The sequence below is a fragment of the Panicum virgatum genome, chromosome 6K, assembly GCF_016808335.1.
Source record: "Panicum virgatum strain AP13 chromosome 6K, P.virgatum_v5, whole genome shotgun sequence".
Taxonomy (NCBI): Eukaryota; Viridiplantae; Streptophyta; class Magnoliopsida; order Poales; family Poaceae; genus Panicum; species Panicum virgatum.
In genome coordinates this window covers 14,457,851-14,480,673 of record NC_053141.1, presented here as the reverse complement: position 1 = coordinate 14,480,673, position 22,823 = coordinate 14,457,851, and the positions used below count along the sequence as shown (strand labels likewise).

At 48.0% G+C, this 22,823-nt stretch overlaps 1 protein-coding gene across 1 annotated transcript; it reads left to right on the top strand.

The window, feature by feature from the left end:
• Positions 1-2,945: 2,945 nt before the first annotated feature.
• Positions 2,946-3,755, top strand: LOC120713283 (BTB/POZ and MATH domain-containing protein 2-like). Its single transcript, XM_039999273.1, has one exon. It carries the CDS (start codon positions 2,946-2,948, stop codon positions 3,753-3,755), a length of 810 nt encoding a protein of 269 aa, XP_039855207.1.
• The last annotated feature ends 19,068 nt before the right edge of the window (positions 3,756-22,823 follow it).

Sequence of the window (22,823 nt, the reverse complement as noted above, 5' to 3'; positions counted from 1 at the left end):
AGTACAAAGAGGTTTGGGTAAGTCATTACACTTTTTCGTACTTTCAAACTCTAAGTTCTGCATTTCCCACTAATCATTGTATTCTTTCGATTTGCTTGCAGTCGTCGTCACATAAAGACTAGGAATGCTACGAGTTCATGGCATACTGCATGGCTCACAAGGGCAGGGCGACGTCCGACGTCTCCTACAACCCGGCGGATCCACCCGAGGTCTACAGCAACCCGAGCGTCCACACGCGCATCACTGAGTACACGAAGATGGGAAAGGCACTCCATGGGGACACATGGGATCTGGCCACCCAGCCCTTTTTTGGAGAAGCCATCATGAGGGCAGCAGGAGGGAAGAAGCACGGCCGTTACTGGATCACCAATAGCCTTGTCGACACTGCCAGTACGCCAACTCTCTCCCAGCTTCGGGCAAGGACCACCGACTCGACCCCGCCAATACGCCCACGGCCTGAGACTTCAGTGGCTAGCGTGCGTGCAATCCAGGTTATTTTTGCTCCATTTGTCATTCGTTACTTTTAGTTATCTTTTGTTCACATTGTAACATTTGGGTGAAATCTTATAGGCCCGGATGGACGAAGAGACGAAGAGGCGGGAGGAGATCGAGGCGAGGCTGGAGGAGGAGCGGACGCTAAGGTAGGAGCAAGAGCGTAGGTGGTAGGAAGAGCGGATGCAGGAGCGGCAGACGATGGAGCAGGCGCTTCTTGCTGAGCGACAGGCCGCGCAACAACAGATGCGGACCATGTTCTCCTACCTCGAAGGTCTTGGCGCGTCGATCAACTATCGACCGCCGCCAATGGTGCCCTGGCCTCCACCACCGCTGCCACAGATAGGCTTTCCTTCTATCTTTCCTCCACCTAGCGCTACAGGCACTCCTGTGAGTATGAATCTATTTACTCGCTTGCGCATACATATTGACTTAGAAATGTAATCCTATGTCAATTTCTTTTTGCAGAATCAATCGATTGGGGGTCAAATGAGCCTCCGGGCGAGCATTCACCGGCACCGGCAGCGTCGTAGTGGCCACCTAGCTGATTTAGAGTAGTTTATGGTATTTGTTCTACAGACTTGTACTTGTTGGACTAGACTTGTTTAATTTGTTTGACTTGTGCTTGTTGAATGTTACACTTATGGCATCGATGTTGGACTTGTGCTATTTGTGATATTCGTGCTATGTACCGTGCGATATTTGTGCTATTATGCGATATTTGTGATGGATGTGCCTTATATATGCTATATTAACTACCTGGAATGTATATATGCTATATTTGTGATGGATGTGGTTATTACATAATAAGCAGAAAATACAAAAAAAACAGCAAGCTTTGCCGAGTGTTTTTACCCAGACACTCGGCAAAGCGGCCATTTTCCCATTTTCTAAAAAAAGGCTTTGCCGAGTGCCAGACGTGCAGCACTCGGCAAAGTTTCAAACTTCGCCGAGTGCCGACCTGGCAGCACTCGACACAGTCTAAAACTTCACCGAGTGCCGACCTGGCAGCACTCGGCAAACTTTGAATCTTTGCCAAGTGCCAAACGTCTTGCACTCGGCAAAGTCCCCGTCCCAAGTTCTGTTCGCCCGTCCCGTTGGTGCCATTAGCCCGTTCGCCCATCCTGTTTCCACTTTTTTTGCCGAGTGCGATTTGGCACAAGGTAAAAGTTTGCCGAGTGCCCGTGAAAAGGCACTCGGCAAAGCCGTCTTCGCCGGGAGATGAAACGCCGTGTGCGCTTCGCCGTGAGCTACACTTGGCAAAGTTGTTGCCGAGTGTTTTCCGGCCTTTGCCTAGTGTCTTTGGCACTCGGCAAAGTAGCCGAGTCCGGTAGTGGTGGACGTCAGCAGCCTGGTGAAGATGCTGGTGTTCACGGAAGAGCAGCACTGCGACATGCTCAAAGATGCTTGTGTCGAGTTCATGGCTTCTTCGGATGGGATGGCGAAAGTGGTGGCAAGCCAAGAGTACGCGCAGCTGCGGAGTACCCACCCTTCGGTTTTGATAGATGCGCTGGAGAAGTCGAACAAGGTTCGCGGATAGAGTAGTTGAATCATTCTTTCGGCTGGATAAATGGACCCCGAGTCAAACCTCTTGCAGCGATGTGGCAGCCGGTCTGGTTCTATAATGAATCACGCCAATCATAGGATGGTTCTATAATGAATCGCGCCAATCATAGGAACGGGGAGTTAATTGGCGCACCATTTTTTATGATAATATGAAATGCTATTCTGTGATGCGCGTTTTATTTTCGTCATAGTTCCGTATGGGCTGAAGGTTTCGGTGATGAACTATGATGAAATCCATATTTTCATGTGACACGTTTTTACTTTCGTCACGATTGAGCACTCTTGGAGAGGGATGCCGCCGAGGGTCTATGACGAACCTGGAATTTTCGTCATAGATGCGATCTGTTCAATAACGAAGTTCAAAATGTCACATGGAAAAACATCATTCTTGAAGATCATGTATTGATAAAGCAACTCACAACATCATGCTTGAAGATCATGTATTGATAAAGCAACTCACAACAAAAGAAGTGATACTTTGCACAATTTTTTAGTAAGATGAGTGGTCAAACTTGGGGTTAAAAAAGTCAAATAAACTATAATTTGAAAGAGGGAGTAACTTACAAAATTTTAATTCATATCATCGCAATACTATTTTACTTTTCCAGTTCTTTCAATTTGTGATATTGACATTATTCTTCATAAATTACGCATATTATTAAATTGTTTATCTTCTTATAATTACTGTCACAATAAAAAAACAGTTGTCCTAAAGGGCCCATGTGCCTCCTTGGCCCTAGGGCCCAGAAAACATTGAGCCGGCCCTGGCTACGAATCATACACGTACGTGACTCTGTTCGGGTAATACGCTCTCAAGGATATAATTAAATCGACCTAAACCCTAGCGCTCGCAACGCAACTAATACGCCGGCAGCGGCGGCTCAGCCATGGCTCCCGTGATGACTAGGAAGACGCTCATGATTACCGGGTTCACTATCTCCAACGGGACCTTCAACCCAAAAGACTGCACACCCCACCGGTGCGCCGTCTTCGCGGCCGGCGGCTACGACTGGTCCATCTGCTACGCCATCGCGGATGCCATCGACATCTGCCTGCAGCTCGAGACCTCGGCGGGCCCCATCGTGACCGCGTCGTTCGCCGTCGGCCTCCTCGACCCCGCGGGCAGCCTGCCGCCGTGGAGGTTGCCGGCCAGCCGGGAGGTGCCGCCGCCTCAAGTGCTCGACCCGCACCGCGCCGCCAAGGGGAGGCAGGTGGCCGTCTCCGTGCCCAAGGATTTCCTCAACGCGGCACCGGACCCCCGGTACCTCCCGCGCGGCGGCCTCCTGCTCGAGTGCACCCTCACCGTCTTCACGGAGACGCCGGCGCCTACGGCGGCCGCCCGGGCCCGAGCAAGCGCCCAGGCGCTCGACATGAAGGAGCAGCTCGCCAAGATCTACGCCACGGGGGACGGCGCCGGCGTGACCTACTCCGTGCAGGGGAGGCTCTTCCGCGCCCACAGGATCGTCCTCGCGATGCGGTCGCCGGTGCTCAGGGCGCAGCTCTTCAGGGGGATGATGGAGAGCTCGGCGCGGCTCATCGAGGTCAAGGACATGGCGCCTGATGTCTTCGAGGCTCTCCTGCGCTACATCTACACCGACGCCTTGGACGTCGACGGTGAGGTTGACGAGGACGCGACCGAGGTGACATCCCATCTGCTGGTGGCCGCGGATCGCCACTACTACAAAAACGATTTGTAGTAACACCTCGAAATTTTTTTAGGGGCAGACCAAAAAATCACATGTTCCTACAAATGGTCGCGCAACTGTAGCAACTGAGCCGCCCCTAGAAATGACATTTTCAGGGGCGGCTCACCCCCCACCCGCCCCTGAAAATGCACCCATTTTCAGGGGCGGGTGGAGGTGAGCCACCCCTGAAAATATCATTTCTAGGGGCGGCTCAACCCCCCCTCCCGCCCCTGAAAATGGCTATAAAAATCTAGGCATCTTCCTCCTCTCGACCCCCCATTGTTTGGTCGGGAGAGGAGCTCCCCAATTTCCAAACAAAGAGAAAAGAGGGGGAAGGTTTTCAACTTGATTTCCTTGCAATTTGAGGCTTTGGGAGGTAAGTTGACGCCAATTCCTTGTCATTCCTATGCTCTTTTGTTGGATTTGTGACTCAAATGGAGCTCTCTTTCTCTCACTAGTTCTAGATCTCCATGGTGTGGTTTAGACTTTTGAGACACCATTTCCCTTAACCTTTTAGATGAAGTTGTGCTATTTTAGATGGAGAACAAGATTATCTAATTATTTGGATTAGATCTACATGTTTTAGCCTCATTCCTTAGTAAATTAATCACTAGATCTATCGAGGAGAGAGAAGAAGATTTGTTTTTTCCCCATTTTTATACACATGTATGATAAAAAAATTTCGCAAGATATTATGCTACAATAATAGGTTTGGTTTTTACTTTCTTAATTAGTACTATTTAAATTACTTTCTTTCAATATATACGCTTACAGATTAATATATCTTTAATGTCATTTATGATTATTATACTTGGAGGAAAGAATTTATATTTTTCCTAATTATTTTTGTGAATAGTAGCTTGTTTTTATCCATTTAATTATTTATTACTGTTCAAAGATGGATAGGACGTGGATGTACCATGCAAAAAGGAGAGACGCCTATTTTTGTGGAGAGCTTAACAAATTCATTCAAGTTGCTGAGAACCATGCAAGAAATGAGAAGACACAGCTGATGCATTGCCCATGCAATGACTGCAAGAATTTGATAGTATTCAGCGACCCAACTACAATCAGATCGCATGTGATTGTGAGAGGTTTTGTCAAGGACTACACGATCTGGAAGAAACATGGCGAGACGGATGCTCCACCTCAGGCGGATAATCCACTTGATGAAATCGTACAAGATGAGGATTTTAATAGATTGGTTCATTCTTATTTTGACGTCGATGGAGATGATGATTGTGTCGACTACAATGATGATGATGCTAATGATGACGGTGGTGGTATTGGTGGATCCCATGGTGGTGACATCGACTGTCCCATGGATGGTGATAGTAGTAATGATGAACTTGAGGACGGTGATTTTTTCGGCCAGTTGTTGCGCCACACCAAAGTGGAGGTATTGGTTGCTAACGCCCGGGGGTTAGCAAACTTCGAGACGGTGAAAAAATCAGCTGAGGAACTTATTTATGACCGCTCGAAGGGATGCCCGAAACACTGGACCGTGCTTCATTTCATACTTGAGCTGTTGACTTTGAAGGCTAAGTATAGTTGGTCATATGGTAGTTTCAAAGATCTGCTGCGTATCTTGGCTTAGTTGCTTCCAAAGCCAAATAAAGTGCCAACCAACACATACAGAGCAAAGAAGCTTGTCAGCCTGTTCACCATGGGTGTGGAAAGAATCCATGCGTGTCCTAATCATTGTATATTGTATCGTGGGGACACTTTTAAAGACTTGAAAAAATGCCCTGTATGTTCCGTAAGTCAGTACAAAAACAATGCTGGATACTGTGGTGATGACAATCAAGATCCAACCAATGTGAATAAGTGGAAGAGGAATATGGCGAAGAATAATAGTGATGTCTCCGTTGAGACAGATGACACTACTTTAGGCATTTCTGAGAAGCAGAGCAAAATTCCCGCCATGGTTATGTGGTACCTCCTAGTTTCCTATCGCCATAGGTGTTTCTTCTCGAACCCAAAGGATGCTGAGCTGATGCGATGGTGGGATTCAGATAAGCGCAAAAAGGGTGACGGAAAACTTTGACATCCAGCTGATGCTCGGCAGTGGAAGGAATTCGATGACAAGTACTATTTAGAATTTGGGGATGACCCAAGAAATGTTCGGTTCGCGCTGAGTACGGATGGAATGAATCCATTTGGTGAAAGAAGTAGCACCCACAGCACATGGCTAGTAATATTGACGATGTACAACCTGCCTACATGGCTATGCCAGAAGAGGAAGTATCTTTTGCTATCCGTGCTTATACAGGGCCCCAAGCATCCTGGCATCGATATAGACATTTTTCTTGAGCCTCTGATGCAAGAGATGGAAACTTTATGGAAGGAGGGCATCGACATATATGATGGTTTTGCACGGCAGCCCTTTAATCTTAGAGCTATTATATTTGTCACTATCCATGATTATCAGGCATTATTTGTCCTGTCAGGACAGATCAAAGGTAGGACGGGATGCACGGTGTGCGTGGATGACATTGTATCGTCTTTCCTTGAGGGTTCTCGGAAGGTAGTTTACCTTGGATACAGACGTTTCTTGGTTGAAGGGCATAGGTACCGAAGTAAGAAGTTCTATAATCATTTTGATGGCAACCCTGAATTCCGTTCTACTCCAGAACGACGAGACGAGCATTATGTTTTCAATATGGTCCGAAAGGTCCAGGTCATTTATGTGAAGAAGAATGAAGATGGGAAGAAGAGCAAGAGAGATAAGGCACCTATCAAAGGCGTACCATTCAAGAAACAATCCACCTTCTACAAGTACTTGCCGTATTGGGCAAATCTTGAGGTCCGCCATGCAATCGATGGTATGCACCTCAAGAAGAATGTGTTTGGTAACACAATTGGGCTCCTCCTGGAGACATTTGTCAAAACAAAGGATACGTACAAATCATGACAGGACTTGGTAGCCATGAAGATAAGAAAAGATCTTCACCCTGTTGAGAAAGGGAATTGTAGATATGAACTTCCCCCAGCTAGCTACAACTTGACACGTGATGAGAAGAAGGCAATGTGCGAGAGATTAAGAGGGATCAGAGTCCCGAGTCGTTTCACATCCAACATAAGGAAACTAGTGTCGATGAAAGATTTGTCACTATGCGGCTATAATTGTCATGATTGTCATGTGTTGCTGACGTTGTTCCTCCCGATTGCAATCAGAGCAATCAAGCCAGTATATGTAAGGATGGTAATCACTCGGTTGTATTACTTCTTCAATAGGATTTCACAAAACGTGATAGATGAAGACGAGTTGCAGGATCTCAAAGAATTCATTGCGGAAACTATGGTGCAGCTCGAGATGTGCTTCCCTCCGGGGTTTTTTGACATAACCGAACACCTAATGATTCACATGGTCGACCAGATACAGGCACTTGATCCACTTTACCTTCATGAAATGTGGACGTATGAGCATTTTATGTCCGTCCTCAACTGATATGTACTGAATCGTGCTCATCCTGAGGGGTCCATGATAGAGGGATACAATACCAAGGAAGTCATCGAGTCTTGCCTAGGTTACCTAAAGGATGACGTGTCCCTTGGTTTGCCAATTCCACGTTTTTTGGGGAGGTTGGAAGGTGTGGGCACGGTTGGGAGAAAAATCTTCATCGACAAAGATTTCAAAGGTGTGCAACAAGCATATTATAGCATCTTGCAGCACCTCACGATAATGACACCTTTAGTCAATCAACACTTGAGCATGATTCGTGCAGAAAGTAAAGGTCGCTCGGCTGATTAGATCATGAGAGAACACAAGCGTCGACTGACTGCATGGTTGAAGGATATGCATCAACCAGATGGCGAGTCTGTGGAGGAACAAACAATCAAAAGATTGGCAGCTAGTCCATCTAGCCAGGTCACATCATGGCAAGGGTACGATATTAATGGATATCTATTCTATACTGCCGCCAAGGATAAGAAGACCATGTCCCAGAACAGTGGTGTTCGTATTGCAGCCTTAGACGAGAGAACAGGACAAAATACAACATATTTTGGTGTCATAGAAGATATATGGGAAGTGCACTATAGTTCCAACATACAAATCCCGGTCTTTCGGTGTCATTGCGTCAAACATCCGAAAGGTGTTGAGGTGGATGGATATGGACTCACAATTGTAGACCTCAACAATATTGGCTATAAAGATGACCGATGGGTACTTGCGTCACAAGTCGCACAGGTACTCTACATAGCTGATCCTGGAAACAAGACAAAACACGTTGTCGTCCCTAGAAAACAAGATATCATAGGAGTTGAGGGAATCGATGATGTGGAAGAATATAATCAGTATGATCAAATGAACCTCTTCACAGACCTTCCACATAAGATTAAAATTATAGAAGCGGGCATCAGAAAAGATGAGAAGCCCTGGGTGCGCAAAGATGGTGAATCGAGAATTGTTACCGCTTAAATATATCGTGCATTCCTGTATTCTGAATCAATTATAAATATGAGGTCTATTAATGTGCGAAAGTGATTGTAATATGTTTATAATAATACAATTCAAAATATTAGCCTCATTTTGTATTACATTTTGATATTGTTGATGAGATTTTGATATTTTCACGTATCACACATGTGACAATATGAGTAAGGTTAAAATTTCAATATTTTAACATGTGTTTCACTATTTTATTTTGAACAAAAAAAATTTTGAAAAAAAATTTTAGGGGCGGGTGGGCTCATGGCCCGCTCCTAAAAATCTTTATTAAAATTATTCTAGAAATTTATTTAATTGAAATAGACCTGCAAAACAGTTCAAAAAATTGAGAAATTTTTACCACAAGCATTCAATGAGGTGTAAAACACGTGAAAAATATGAACAACACATTTCAAGATGTTAAGTGATTAAGAGTGTTCAAAACACAAAGTTAGCCTTAAGTGATATGAGATAGTAGTATGACACATGCCTATATTGTTGTTTAAACACCTTAATTCGTTAAATACAATCTAGTGCGACTCTGATATTTTCCTCGTGTCACAAATGTCACAGTATGTCTATGGAAAAAATTTGAAAATTTTATCATGTGCTTTACTATTTCATTTGAATTAAAACAATTTTCAGAATAATTTTGAAAAAGATTTGTAGGGGCGGTCTGTGCCCCCACCCGCCCCTACAAATACATTTGTAGGGGCGGGTGGGGGTCTAGCCCGCCCCTACAAATCATTTTCAAAATTATTCCGAAAATTCATTTAATTAAAATAAACCTCTAAAATAGTTCAAAAAATTGAGAAATTTTTACCACAAGCATTCAATGAGGTGAACAACACGTGAAAAATATGAATAATACAATTCAATATGTTTAGTGTTAAAGACTGTTAAAAACACAAAGTGAGCCTTAAGTAATATGTGATGATAGTGTGACATAGTTCCACGTTGGGGTTTCAACAATTTATTGTATTATACAAGTGGAAATATTTTTTTATATTGTACATATGACAATATGGTTATGTTCAAAATTTTAGAATTTTTTGATGCATTGAAATATTTTTTTGATTTAAATGCTAGTTTGAAAATCGGTTTTTAGTGGCGGGCCGGGGCCTCACCCGCCCCTACAAATCAATTTTTAGAGGCGGGCGCCCGCCCCTAAAAATAGATTAGTAGGGGCGGGTGAGGCACCGGGTCGCCCCTAAAAATCAGTTTCTATATATACCCTAGATTCCGAAGACTTGGAAAATTTTCGGAGCTCGAGCGCGCGGACGCCATTACGCTGCTGAATTTTTTCGCCGCCTCCTCCCTGCACCTCCCCCGCCGCCGCCGCCACCTCCTACATGCGCCACTCCCGCCGCCGCCGCCTCCTCCCCGCGCCGGCTCCCGTCCCCGCTGCCGCCGAGCCTCTTCCCCCCCACCCCCCGCCTCCGCCCCGGACCCCCAGGCGCGGCCCAGCGCCCCGACCCACCGCCGAGCCTGCTAGCCCCGCCGCCCCTCCTCTGCGCCCGCCTCCACCCCGGACCGCCGCGCGCGGCCTCCATCTGGCCCGCCACCGGCGCCCCGGCCAGATCCGCCTCAGTGGGCCCCTTCCTCCTCCCCCTCACCTTTCCCATCCCCTACCGCCGCCGAGCCGGACCTCGTCCGGTTACCGGCATCTCCTCCGGCCGCCGGTGCCTCCTGCCAACGCCGCCGCCACCTCCACCCGCATCCCTGCCTCAACCGGCGCCGCCTCCACCCGCCACACCTCCGGTCGCCGGCGCCTCCTGGCAACGCCGGCGCCGCCTCCACCCGCGCTGGCGCCACCTTGGGTGTTCTTCTTTTTTTATTTGTAATTAGCAATTTAATTAATAGTTGAATTAGTAATTGAATTTTTTTAGTAATTATAATTGCAATTGAATTAGTAGTTGAATTAGCAATTGAATTAGTAATTGAGTTACTGACTAAAATTACCAATTGTATTTGTAATTAGCAATTTCTCTTATGGTTTGATTGTACTTATGGTTTATATATAATTTGTAGCATTTCTCTTTTATGGTTTAATTGTATTTTGAATGTATAATTCATATTTTGAATGTATATTTCTTAATTTTGTTGTAGTAATATTGAATCATAATGTACTGATGGTTTAATTGTACCATTTCTATTCAAGCAATTGTATGTTGAATGTGAAATGTTCGTGATCCGTGTAGAAGTCATAGATGGATCCTCTGTCATCATCCTCCCCACGAAGGGATGATGCAGAACAGCAAGACGAGCTTCGAGAAATTGCATCCCAAATGGAGTTGGAAACCCAAGCCGACGTCGATGTCCGATCCGCTATGGACGAGTCTGAGAGTGGGGATGATGATGGCCCTAGGGTTGGACAAGGGGCTTGGGTAAATGGTAGGTGGGTAGATCGCTTGATCCACGCCCAGTTCCGCAAAGAGAACGTCTTTCAATGGATGCGCTTGATCCGGATTACGAACCGGAACAACTGGTAATGAAAACAGGACAAATTACAATGAAGCATTCCATACGTTTTCATAGACTACGCATTAGGACTTGATGAATCGTGGTCCATGCAGGCGCCGACAGGAAGGGGTAAGCGCCGACGCCAAGCCCCTAGCCCCACAGAAGAGGACAATGAAAGCTCGGGCCCCGAATCTACAAGTACACCCTCTGACGTACAAAACAAAAGGAAACGGCAATTAGCACGGCAGGAGAGCCCGTAGAACCTCCTCAGATTGTAGCAAAGTTTCGGAATGCTATCGGTGCTATAATAAGGACAAAGATGGTATTGGATCCAACGATCCCAAGTTGGCCCCTGGTTCCTGAGGGGAGAAAAGAAGCGATGTGGCAATTGCTAAGCAGAACTTTTATTCTGCCCAGAGGAACTAGAGAACAAGTTAGGCGTTATGCTCTGAAGATGCTAGGTGAAACATTCTGCTGGTGGAAGAGCAAACTGAATACACGGTATGTCCAGAAGGGACGAACGCCATTCGTAGATTACGGGGACATCACTCCTGCCCAATGGGAAGAGTTTGTTCGGCAGAAGACCACTGAAGAAGCTATAGCCCTAAGCCAGAAGCAGACCGAATTGGCAAAGAGCAACATACATAAAGTCCGCCTTGGTCCAGGTGGACACCAAAGGAAGATCGACCAGTTGAGGTGTGAAAGAGAGGCGGCAATAGCTGCCGGCCAACCCGACCCTTATGAAGGATTGGATGACCGTGGATGGCAGTGGCTTGAAGCAAGAAAGCCAAAGATAGTAGAAGGAAAACCAAAATTTGATCAACCCGAGACGGAAGCGGTGGCTGAAAAAATGTTAAAACTTGCCGAACTACAGAAAAAGGTGAGTTCAAACCCAATAGGGAGGTGGATGTGCTCAGTACAGCTATTTGGTCTAAAGAGCATGGAGGCCGTGTTAGAGGTATGTCCTCTAGGTTGAGCATCAGAGATGGGTTCAAGAAGGACCGGGCTAGGTACAGGAGCCATGACCGCTATAAACAAGAAATCGTGGCAGCAGTAGAGAGTGCAATGGAAGCAAGGTTCAAGGATTTATTTTTTGCAACTCTCGCAGAGCAGTAGTAGTCGGGCTGACTTATAATTCCTTTCTTGCAAGAGGTGGGGCAGCAACAGATGGTGGTCATGCCCCCACCAGTACTTGGCCAAGCGAGTTCGGCATGTGCACAGAGTAGTGTCGCCTCGACCACAGCTCAGCAATACCCGATGGATACCATAATGACTAATACTCCCTGCTTGTTGCTATATCCGGTCGGCAGAGCTGGAAAGACAAAGGCAGTAGCCAAGGCCCAGGTGCATCCGGCTAGGGGTTTATTTGAGGGAAAATCGATCCCCATCGGATATGCATGCGTACAAGTTGAGCAACTCTTAAAATCAAGCTATGAGGATAACGAGATAGATTTCCCCACGGTAGATGGAAAGAGTTGCCTTGGAGAATGTGTTGGTACCACCATTCTATGGCACAAACGGGATATCTTACTGGTTGATCAGGTACCTTTGGCTACTCAGGCATCACCAGCTGTTTCTTTTTCACGAGAGCCAACACCTCAAGCTCATACATCACCAGCGGCTCAAATTTCCCAACACTCATCACCACGAGAGCTACCTCTACCATCATCGCCACTACGACAACCATCCCCACAAGCCCCCGTATCACCACCACCACGAGATCCATCCCCACAATCCCCCGTATCACCACCACAATGAGAGCCATCCCCACAGGCCCCCGTATCACCACCACCACGAGAGCCATCCCCAACAGCACGAGTGGCATCACCACATGCACCACGGACTCGATCACGAGAGCATAGTCCACCTGACCCGACTTCGATGGCCCGATCATTGCTGCCTCGAATGTTGTGGCCATACCAAAAGGACAAAGAAGGGTTAGAAATCGTTAATAGATGTCACGCCGTAAATATAAAGTCTGATGCAAAGTCTAAGAAGGCTAAGTCCAAGGATAATCTAGCAAGTTCTAGTGGCAGCAAACGGTCAGGCTTTACTTCCCCCCGCACTGACACGGATTTCAAATTGATAATTGGGGTTGATGAAATTCCAGACTTGGACGATGCTCCTTTAAAGTTTGTGTAACGAACATGGCACCTTTTATGCCATTTCGAGTGATTTTGGTGATCGAATGACAACACAACACTTGGACTAATATGATTGTTAAGATGATCATTCTCAGGCTTTTAGGTTCAAGAGATGACAAAGAGAAAGAGAAGATAGGCATAGCAAGGCCCGAAGGGCTCTTCGGTCAGGAGCACCGGAAGAAGCGACGCCATGGGCATCGGAGCATCCGATGGTAGTCGGAAGAACCGACGCCATGGTACTTTTGTGCAGAAGGGAAACGAAGCCAAGTCAGCCTATAGGCACCGGTTGAACCAACGGTCCAAGAAAGGGCATCGGTGCATTGGGCGTCCTTTGTTCCAGAGACGATGTCAAGTGCCCAGGAGAAGTTTCTTCAGCACCGGTTGAACCGACGGTGCATCGGAGTATTGCATCGGTGCAATGACGTCAGCGCCCAGGAGAAGATTCTTAAGCACCGGATGAACCGGTGATGCATCGGTACAAAGCATCGGTTCAACCGGTGGTCTCTGCGTCAGCTGTCAGGACTTCAACGGCTACTTCGTGTTATGAGTGACCGGATGAACCGACGCTACCCCGCCAATAGGCATCGGTTCTTCCGGTGATACGCAGATTTTCAACTAACCGTTGGAGCAACGGCTACAAGACTTGGTGGCCTATATATACCCCTCACCCCGGCCATTTGAAGATTGCTGGAGTCCCAAGACACCTCATACACATCCAAGAACATCTCCAAGCCATACAAGAGCTCATAGATCATAGCCTTAGCTTATAGCACTAGCTTAGCAAAGTGTGAGTGCTAGATTAGCTCTTAGTGAGTGTGATTGCAAGGCTTTGAGCCTTTGTGCTCTGGTTCTCTAGTGAACCAAAACAAGAGCTTGGTGCGCCGGCACCTTGGAGCGTGAAGCTCGCCGGCAACGTCATCGACCCTCCGACTTGGTGTGGAGCGGTGACGACATCTTTATGCGGGGGACGTGGAGACCCCCATCCTTTGTGGAGAAGCTCCTTAGTGGAACCCGGGGCCAAGGTGACCGTGATTGTGTTCACGGAAGAGACTTGGTGGCCGAGTAGCAATACTCTTAGTGAGTGCTACAACAACGTGGATATAGGTGTGCCTTTGTGGCTAACCGAACCACAGGATAAACACCCGCGTCAAGAGTTTGCTATCTCCTATCCCGCTCTTTAAGCTTCCGCATTTCATACTAGCAATTTGTATGCCTTTACTTTCATAGAGTAGTTTCTTGATAGAAAAGGCTATAGGTTGCCAAACTCTTTTGGGATAGGGGTTTCACACTAGAACAACCTAGTTGCACATCTAGATAGCATGTTTTAGTTTAAGTTTTGTGCAAACTAGTTGGAGCCATAGGTCTAAGTTTTTATTAGTGCCTAATTCACCCCCTCCCCCTCTTAGGCTAGAGCACCCGATCACTATCAGTTTGTGTATGGAGAAGACTTGCTACCAGACTGGGCACTAAGGGATCATCCCCCTTTTATGCGGAGACTTCATCATTGGTACAAGAGGGCATGTATACTTGGCTTTAAAACCATATATGCTCCGCACCATCCGGATTTTTTCCGACCTAAGGGGCAAGGAATCTTTGATATCATGTTCGATTTTGCAAACATAGAACACATGTTCCGTCTCCAACAACTTGGTATTGAAATGGTTCGACTCTGGTGCATGTAAGTGCTCATGATACTAATTCATTTTCTATTAAGGCATAAAGAACTATGTTATGTGAATAAATATATAATTGCCATACATTATTATCTATAGGATGCAAACATATGACGCCATTATTTTAAAGAAAAAGGTTCGATACCCTGACCCTGCTGCGATTTGCGAGGCTGCGCAGGCCTCGCCAAAATGAATGCCGGACACTGATGACTACCTAAAGCCATTTTCAACCAAGAAGGAAAAACAAAAGGCACGAAAAAAATTTCATGATGAGACCATCTCAAATGTTGCGGCCTACATATCGCTTATGATGACACGATGGGAAGACATGGATGTCATATATGCTCCATACCACATCCAGTAAGTCTAATATCGACCATTTCATAATAAACCATTGCTCGGATCCATGCCTACAAAACGTACACAATATTTGTTTTTTTCAGAAATCACCGGATTGCTTTCCTTATACAACCAAAGCTCGGAAAAATTCTTGTTTACGACTTCTTGGATTGGGAAACCAAGCGTTATGAAGAATTCTTAAAAATTATACAATTGTGAGTGAATTTCTTATTATCTTTTTCATGCACATCATGCTTATTTCTATAGAAAATATACATATATAAATTAACTTTCATTCATTTTAAAACAGGGCTTACAAGTTCTACATTGTAAAGGAGGATCTCATCCCACCGACAAACCTAATGAAATGACTCTGCGCACAAGATTCCTGTGCCACAAGCAACCTGCGGGTTCCATGTACTGTGGGTACTACATGTGCGAGAATATGAGGCAGCAAAGGAGATATACTACTGATCCAGAACGTGTAAGGGGCTACTCTTTATTAGGGTTATATGCATGTCTACACTATTTTTTAACTGTAACTAGCACTTGCTTAATTTTACCATGAATTCCATAATTGCAAATTCATCCTGAAGAACACGGTAGCCAGCTCCACGAGAAACAACTTCTAAATGTAGTCGACGATTTGTGCCGTTTCATTATGCATGAAATGGTCAATGCGAGGGGCAAATTTTTCCATGAAGTACAAGATTTGGCAACCAAAGATAAATACATTGGGCTTCGTGAATGGGAGAACCAACAGCACCGTGCCACCACTAGTAACGGTCCTAGGGAGGATTAGGGGAAAAATATGTATTCAATATACACTTTAATGATTTGTACTCTAATGATGTTTTTATTTACTGAATATATACACTGTTTCAGTACGATTTTTTTACTGAATATATTCTATGTTTCGATCCCCTACTACATTGAATGAATTGAATTGGCTTGAATGCAAATTGACCGCAAAATGCAAAAAAATAGCGGGAAACATAATTGAAACTTTAAAATTCGAATAAATATTGGCGGGAAAATCATTTGTAGGGGCGGGTGGGAAGCCCATCCGCCCCTACAAATCCATTTTCAGGGGCGGGTCACCCCCACCCGCCCCCGAAAATCCATTTGTAGGGGCGGGTGGGCTTCTGGACCGCCCCTACAAATTCATTTCCAGGGGCGGTTGAGGGGGTGGCCCGCCCCTAGAATTGGATTTTTAGGGGCGGGATCGTTGCCCGTTGCTGAAAAATACGTATTTTTAGGAGCGAGAACTAGCCACGGATTTTCTACCCGCTCCTAAAAATAGCGTTTTACCCGCCCCTACAAACCTTTATTGTAGTAGTGCGCTACGCCGTGGAGAGGCTCAAGGCCCTGTGCGAAGCCAGGCTCTGCGAGCTGGTGGACGCCGGCAGCCTGGTGAAGATGCTGGTGTTTGCGGAAGAGCAACACTGCGACATGCTCAAAGATGCTTGTGTCGAGTTCATGGTTTCTTCGGATTGGATGGCGAAAGTGGTGGCAAGCCAAGAGTACGCGCAGCTGCGGAGTACCCACCCTTCCGTTTTGATAGATGCGCTGGAGAAGTCGAACAAGTTTCGCGTGAGTAGGTTGAATCTTTCTTTTGGAGGGATGAATATAGGGAACTGATCTTTTAGATATGATTCATGTATCCAATTTTGATGATAGTAAGCAAGGTAGTAGCCTGGGAAGGTCGTGCGATGTTTTTCTGATTGGGAGCTCAGAGGAAGGCAAGGCCGCAAGGTGATGCCGTCAACCCATCTTGTACTTGTATCATGGGCTACTTTATTACAATTACTACTACAATTTATTATTACTAGTTAAATGCCCGTGTTGCTATAAGTAAAAAAAATCTTTATCATCCACCTAGCTAGGAAGCACCTCACATCCTTACTTTAGTGACTTTTTATGCCATACCCTCACTACCGGAAACTCGTAGTTTGCCGTGTGCCAAAAACTGGCACACGACAAAGTCAACCATTTCTGACAATGCCGTGTGCCAAAGGGTAGTTTACGACAAAGTGAGCATAGTTCACCGTGTGCATCTTGCCAAACTTTGCCATGTGCCTCCTGCCCAGCACACGGCAAAGGCGACGGTCGCGCCGTCTCTCCGCGCGTCACCTCCGTCACCGTGTTGTTTAAACATTTGTCGTGTGCCATCTAATAGGCACACAGCAAATGCGCTATGTTCCACTGCCGCCTCCATCTCCGTGCCGTTTTCTGCTTTTTTTGTGTGCCATGTGTTGTAAACTGCACACGGCGAATATATTTGCCGTGTGCCCGATGAATGGCACACGGCAAACCCCTCTTCGCCGTCGCCTTGGCTGCCGTGCTTCCTTTGTTGTGTGCGGCCGACGACGGCAAAACCTTCGCCATCGGTTAGAGGGCCTTCACCGTGAAGTAGGGGTCTCCGTAGTGCCCCACTTGCCATAGCGCGGTGGCACGCGTAAGGGCTGCAGATTTGCTGTGGCAGAGCGGGATAGTGACATGGTGCCGCGATGCATGGGTGGGCTGGCAGGGCCGCGATGGTGCGCGTGCTGGCAGCGTGGTCGCGGTGGCGGGCAAGACCAACGGCGGATGAATATTTTTTCTTTTTTTCTTTTTTAAATCAGCAATACTGCCAGTTGTGCACCCGATGGTGATGAGCTACCTGATCACTGTGGATCCTAATCCAACGGGTGCCCAAACCAGCGGTGATGCCGCTTTGGACCTGGGTGGTCATAAGGTCGCTGTAGTAGTGCCACGGAATGTGGGAAACATCATGCAATCAAACAATGCAGCAACATGAAAGCAATCTCAGAATTTATCACGCAAAGGTTTGAATTTGTTTAAGCATAAACTTCTGCATAGGTCTTTATTATTAATTAAGAATAGAATTTCCTCCATTAAACAAAGTAGTACAGTACTATATATGTAATGAAGTACTACAGTACAAATAACGAAAAGATATAATGAGTTTTTTAAGTTTAACTAAGAATCTTACATTTACGAGTGAGACACACAATCTCATCAAAAAGAACAGAATCACGGAACTGGTTGAGCTCTGCTTTGGTCACCACCAAATGTTGAAGGCAAGGTACTGATTTCTAGAAGGCAAAGTAATTAACAACGAAACCAACTGTATGAGATGATTGTCAAAACTAGAAATTTAGAGTAATCTCATAAACACACACACACACATGCACACACACGCACACTAGTGGGGACATATAAGAATCAAGGTGTGGCGCAACTTGGTTGTACTGACAAAATTATAAGCTGCAGCATATTTCCTAATGCTTTGAAAGCTTAAACACTTAAATGATATAAGTCGATAATGTGCACCTAGCAAAATAGGTATGGCAGCCGCCACACCTTTCCCTACCGGGCGCTCCCTCCCCCCCCCCCCCAACCCCCAACACACACACACACTATGTGTGTCATCCTGTAGGTTATGTGTATATAGGTATATATCAGATAGCCACGGCCTAAAACCCCTATTGTAAACCATAAGTTCTTGTGGATGAGCTTATTTCTTTCCTCATAATAATATGAATATGACAATGTTTGCTCACCAAGTTGCAGTACATAGAAGCAAAAACTACCTGTGTCTAGTGCACCAACATGGCTAAGTGTATATGTGTACCATTTCATTACTACATATTGTCTCCATCTACATATACTCAAACTACTGCCATGTGGTGCCTTGGTTTCATCTACAACAAACTACTGCCTTGGCAATGCAGAGGATTGAGATCAAGCTCATTGAGAATGAGGAAGCACATCGAGTATGCTTCTCCAACCGGTGCCAAGGTTTGCTGAAGAAGGTTAGTGAGCTCTCCATTCTCTGTGGTGCCATGCACTACTAAAAAAATGCTTTGTAGCAATGCCTCGAATTTTTTTAGAGGCGGATCAAAATGTAACACATTGCTACAAATAGACCAGAGTTACTGTAGCAACAGACCCGCCCCTAAAAATACATTTTTAGGGGCGGATTATCCCTCGACCGCTCTTAAAAATAGATCCATTTTCAGAGATGGACGGGGGCGTCACCCCCTCACCCGCCCCTAAAAAAGTTGAATTCAGAGAGCGGGCGTTTCGGTGTTTGCTGCGACCTTATCTTCTTGAGTCTCCCACCCCCACCTTATCTTCTTGTGTCTCCCACCTTCTTCAGCCTCTCACTTCTATCTCTCACCCATCCCCTCTCTCTTGTCCCTTTAGGCCGGCAAGCTGGGGCGCGCACTTGCAGTGGCGAGAAGTGAGCGGCGGCACGGCATGGGGACACGACCCACGGCGGCGCGAGGCTCAGTGTAGGGGCGCTGGGCACAGTGGCGCGCGGCTACGGCGGCGTGGAGACAAGGCGCGAGGTGCGGCGTCGAGCCAGACGGCAGCGCGAGGCGGGGCCATGCGGAGCCGGCCATGCGCGGAAACGACGTCGCGGGGCCAAGGCGCGAATAGCGGTGAGGAGCCGGACCGCGGCGCGAGGTGGGGCCACACGAGGCCAGAGGCACGAGGCACAGCCCCGCGGGAAACAGCCGGGCGGAGGCCGTGCGGGAGGCCGAGCAGGAGCACGGCCTGGCTCAGATCTGCGGCGGCGGCGGCGGGATCCCAGGCGGTGGAGCGGGCCTCGCACGAGTGCCGGCGGGGCGCGGTCCCCGGCCGCGGAGCAGGCCTCGTGCGGCAGCCGGCGGGCGCGCAGCCTCCCCCTGCGGCCCCGTCAAGCGCGGCGGCCGCGGGGCAGATGGCAGCCTGACGGCGCTCCTCTTGGCCACTGCACGATGCTGCCGGGGTGGTGGACGACGGAGCTCGCGAGCGGCAGGAGGTGGCGTCGGAGAGCGGGCGGAGCCGGCGGTCGTCGCTCTCCGGCGGAGCAGCAGAGCTGGATCCGGGCGCAGCGGCTAGCAAGCCGGCTTTTTTTTGTTTTTTTAATTCCATTTCAAGGGGCGGGTGACCCCCTCACCCTCCCCTACAGATCCATTTCTAGGGGCGATCAAGATGCCTGCCCCTGCTAACAGCTATTTTTAGCTGCGAAAAGCAGGGGCGGGCACCCGCCCCTAGAAATGAGTTTTTACCCGCCCCTAAAAACTTTTATTGTAGTAGTGATGGTTGGTTCTATTATTATATTATATATCCCTTGAGAATGTTATCGATCACTTCACCATATTGGTCATCCATGAGCTATGATAGTGGCGGTGTGGCACATACCATCCATGAGCTGAATATGTATGGAGCACTCAGAAGTTGCAACATTGTTGGATACTGAGAAGATGAGAAAGGAGATGCGGATGCAAGAGCCAAGACGACGACATAGCTTACAAGGAAATGGCCGGCCACATCATGATGTAGTGGTTGAATCTGTAGTCTCGGAATTGGGTCTAGATAAGTTGCAAGAGTTTTAAAAGGAGCTGGAAGCAATTCATCCTATTGTGCATGATAAAATTATGCCAGCACGCAGTTTTTAGCACAATAATGATAAAATTGAATAGAGTCATACAAATAACAAGGCCAGAGCCAGAATCACATAACAGGAAAGCACTTCGCACAATCTGCTTGCCTCGCATATAAAGGCAAGCTAATAGGCCACAGCTCCTGATCATGCCTTTTTGTATCAAAAATGTAAGTTGCATTGTACAGAGACAAATAAATCCAGCATGAGCAACTTATTATGAGGCTACGCGTCATCTACCAAGCCAACTGTTTGTATGTTCAAATGGTCGAAGCATTATTCTAGATCTTGCGAGACCTAGCTGCTGTCTCCCACATGTCTATGTAAACATCAGGACATTCCCTTTTCATAAATTGAATGCAAGCATCTCTTGCTTCCCTACAATGATGCTTGTCAGCTAGAGCCAAATTGCCTATGACACTCTTACCATCAAGTCGCTTGCCAACCATGTCCACGCACACCAACTTCACCATTTCCACAGCATACTTTTTTGCAGCCACAAGTAGCTGCCAAACCGCTTGTTCATCCTTGTCTCCGTCAGGATCATCCATAGCCGGCGGCAACGAGTCTGTGTAGATGAATTGAAGCAGTGCCTTTAAAACATCTGGCTCCACATCTTCAACCGCTATGCTCATTGTCTCTGTTAGCCCGGCAGCTCGGCGATGAGCTCCGGCGAACACTGGATCACGCCGGGGATCACGAGGACACACGCGAGAACTGGAGAATGAACACGGTGGTTTTTGTGCCGCGAATGCTTGCAGCGTTTTCTGTTGTATTGATGCAAATAAGTAGGGAAACAAACTACCTATAACTTGGCTGTGACCGCGCCCTGATCGGAAGCAAAACGTGCCATCCCACGTTGCCCGTGATCCGGTCTTGGCGGTGACCACGCCACAACGCACGTCCCTCGTCGCAGCGCGGACGTGCGCATGACCCGGGCGGAACTCGACATGATGAGTCCGCCATCTAACTAAATAACAGAAAGAAAATATCTACAGCTAGCTTATCTAACATTATTCCCCCCTAAGCTAGATGTTCCTTGATGTCGACGATGCCGATCTTCAGGCGAAGCTGCTGGAAGCGAACTCGCCCAAGTGGTTTTGTCATTATGTCCGCCAGCTGATCGTCGGTGTTGACATGCCGGACGGCGACCTTCCCGTTCTCAACGCTCTCCCTGATGAAGTGGAAACGCGTCCCGATGTGTTTGCTCCGGCCATGGAAGACCGGGTTCTTGCAGAGCTGGATCGCCGACTGGTTGTCGATGAGGAGCTCGGCGACCGTCGCCGCCTTGCTGTAGAGGCTCCCGAGCAGCTGTCCGAGCCAAATTAGCTGGCAAGCTGCCGAGGTTGCCACGATGTACTCCGCCTCGCAAGAGGATAGAGCCACCACGGGTTGCTTGATGGAGTGCCACGCGACGGGAGATTGCCCGAGGAAGAATGCGCCTCCTGATGTGCTCTTGCGGTCATCCTGATCCCCGGCCAGATCAGCGTCACTATACCCGGACAGCCTGATGTTGCCGTCGCCCTTCCGGTAGTAGCACCCAAAGTGCAGCGTGCCGGCGATGTAGCGGAGAACATGCTTGACGGCGCCCATGTGCTCCGTGGTCGGGTTCTCCATGAATCGACTGATGTAGCCGACGGCGAACGAGATGTCCGGGCGTGTATGGATGAGGTACCGCAGGCTGCCGACGAGGCTGCGGTAGAGAGTGGAGTCCACGGCCGGCGCTGTGCTTTTCTTGCTCAACTTGAGGCGTGTCTCCATTGGCGCTTGCACTGGATTGCAGTTGCTCATGCCAGCCCTCTCGAGCAGCTTTGCAGCATAAGCCGCCTGTCCAAGTGTGATCATCACCGGCCTCTGCTGAACCTCGATGCCGAGGTAATAGCTCAGCAGGCCGAGATCACTCATCTTGAAGGTGTTCTTCATCTCCTCCTTGAACTGTGTCAGCTCGTTGGAGTCGGCGCCGGTGAGGATGAGATCGTCCACGTACACGCCAAGGAGAAGGCGACGCTGTCCCTCGCCGCGGACGTACACGCCATGTTCCTCGGAGCACCGGGTGAACCCGAGTGCCACGAGTGTGCTGTCGAGCTTGGAGTTCCATGCACGCGGGGCTTGACGGAGGCCGTACAATGCCTTGTGGAGGCGCAAGACCTGGTGTTCACACCCGGGGATGGAGAAGCCGGGGGGTTGGGCGACGTACACTTCGTCAAAGTCCACGCCGGCGCGCTGGACATAGCCCTTTGCCACCAAGCGCGCCTTGTGCCGCACAACGGCACCAGAGGCGTCCTTCTTAAGCTTGAAAACCCACTTGAGGCCGATGGGACGGTGGCCGGCCGGCAGGTCGACCGCCTGCCAGGTCCCGTTGTCGATGATGGAGGACAGCTCCTCCTGCATTGCTGCGCGCCAGGCTGGGTCCGCGTTCGCCTGCTCGAACGTCGTTGGCTCCTCGGTCGCCGCTAGGTGAAGCTCGCTTGGATCGAGTTCCCTAGGCTCCGAGGTGTTGATGCAGTCGGTCACCCGCCGGTACCGACGTGGTGCGCCCTCGTCGTCCAGATCGATCCCAGATGGGATGTGGATTGGCGGAGAGACGAAGAC

Coding starts and splice junctions, on each gene's coding strand:
- LOC120713283 (XM_039999273.1), top strand. CDS start 2,946: ATGGCTCCCGTGATGACTAGGAAGACGCTCATGATTACCGGGTTCACT.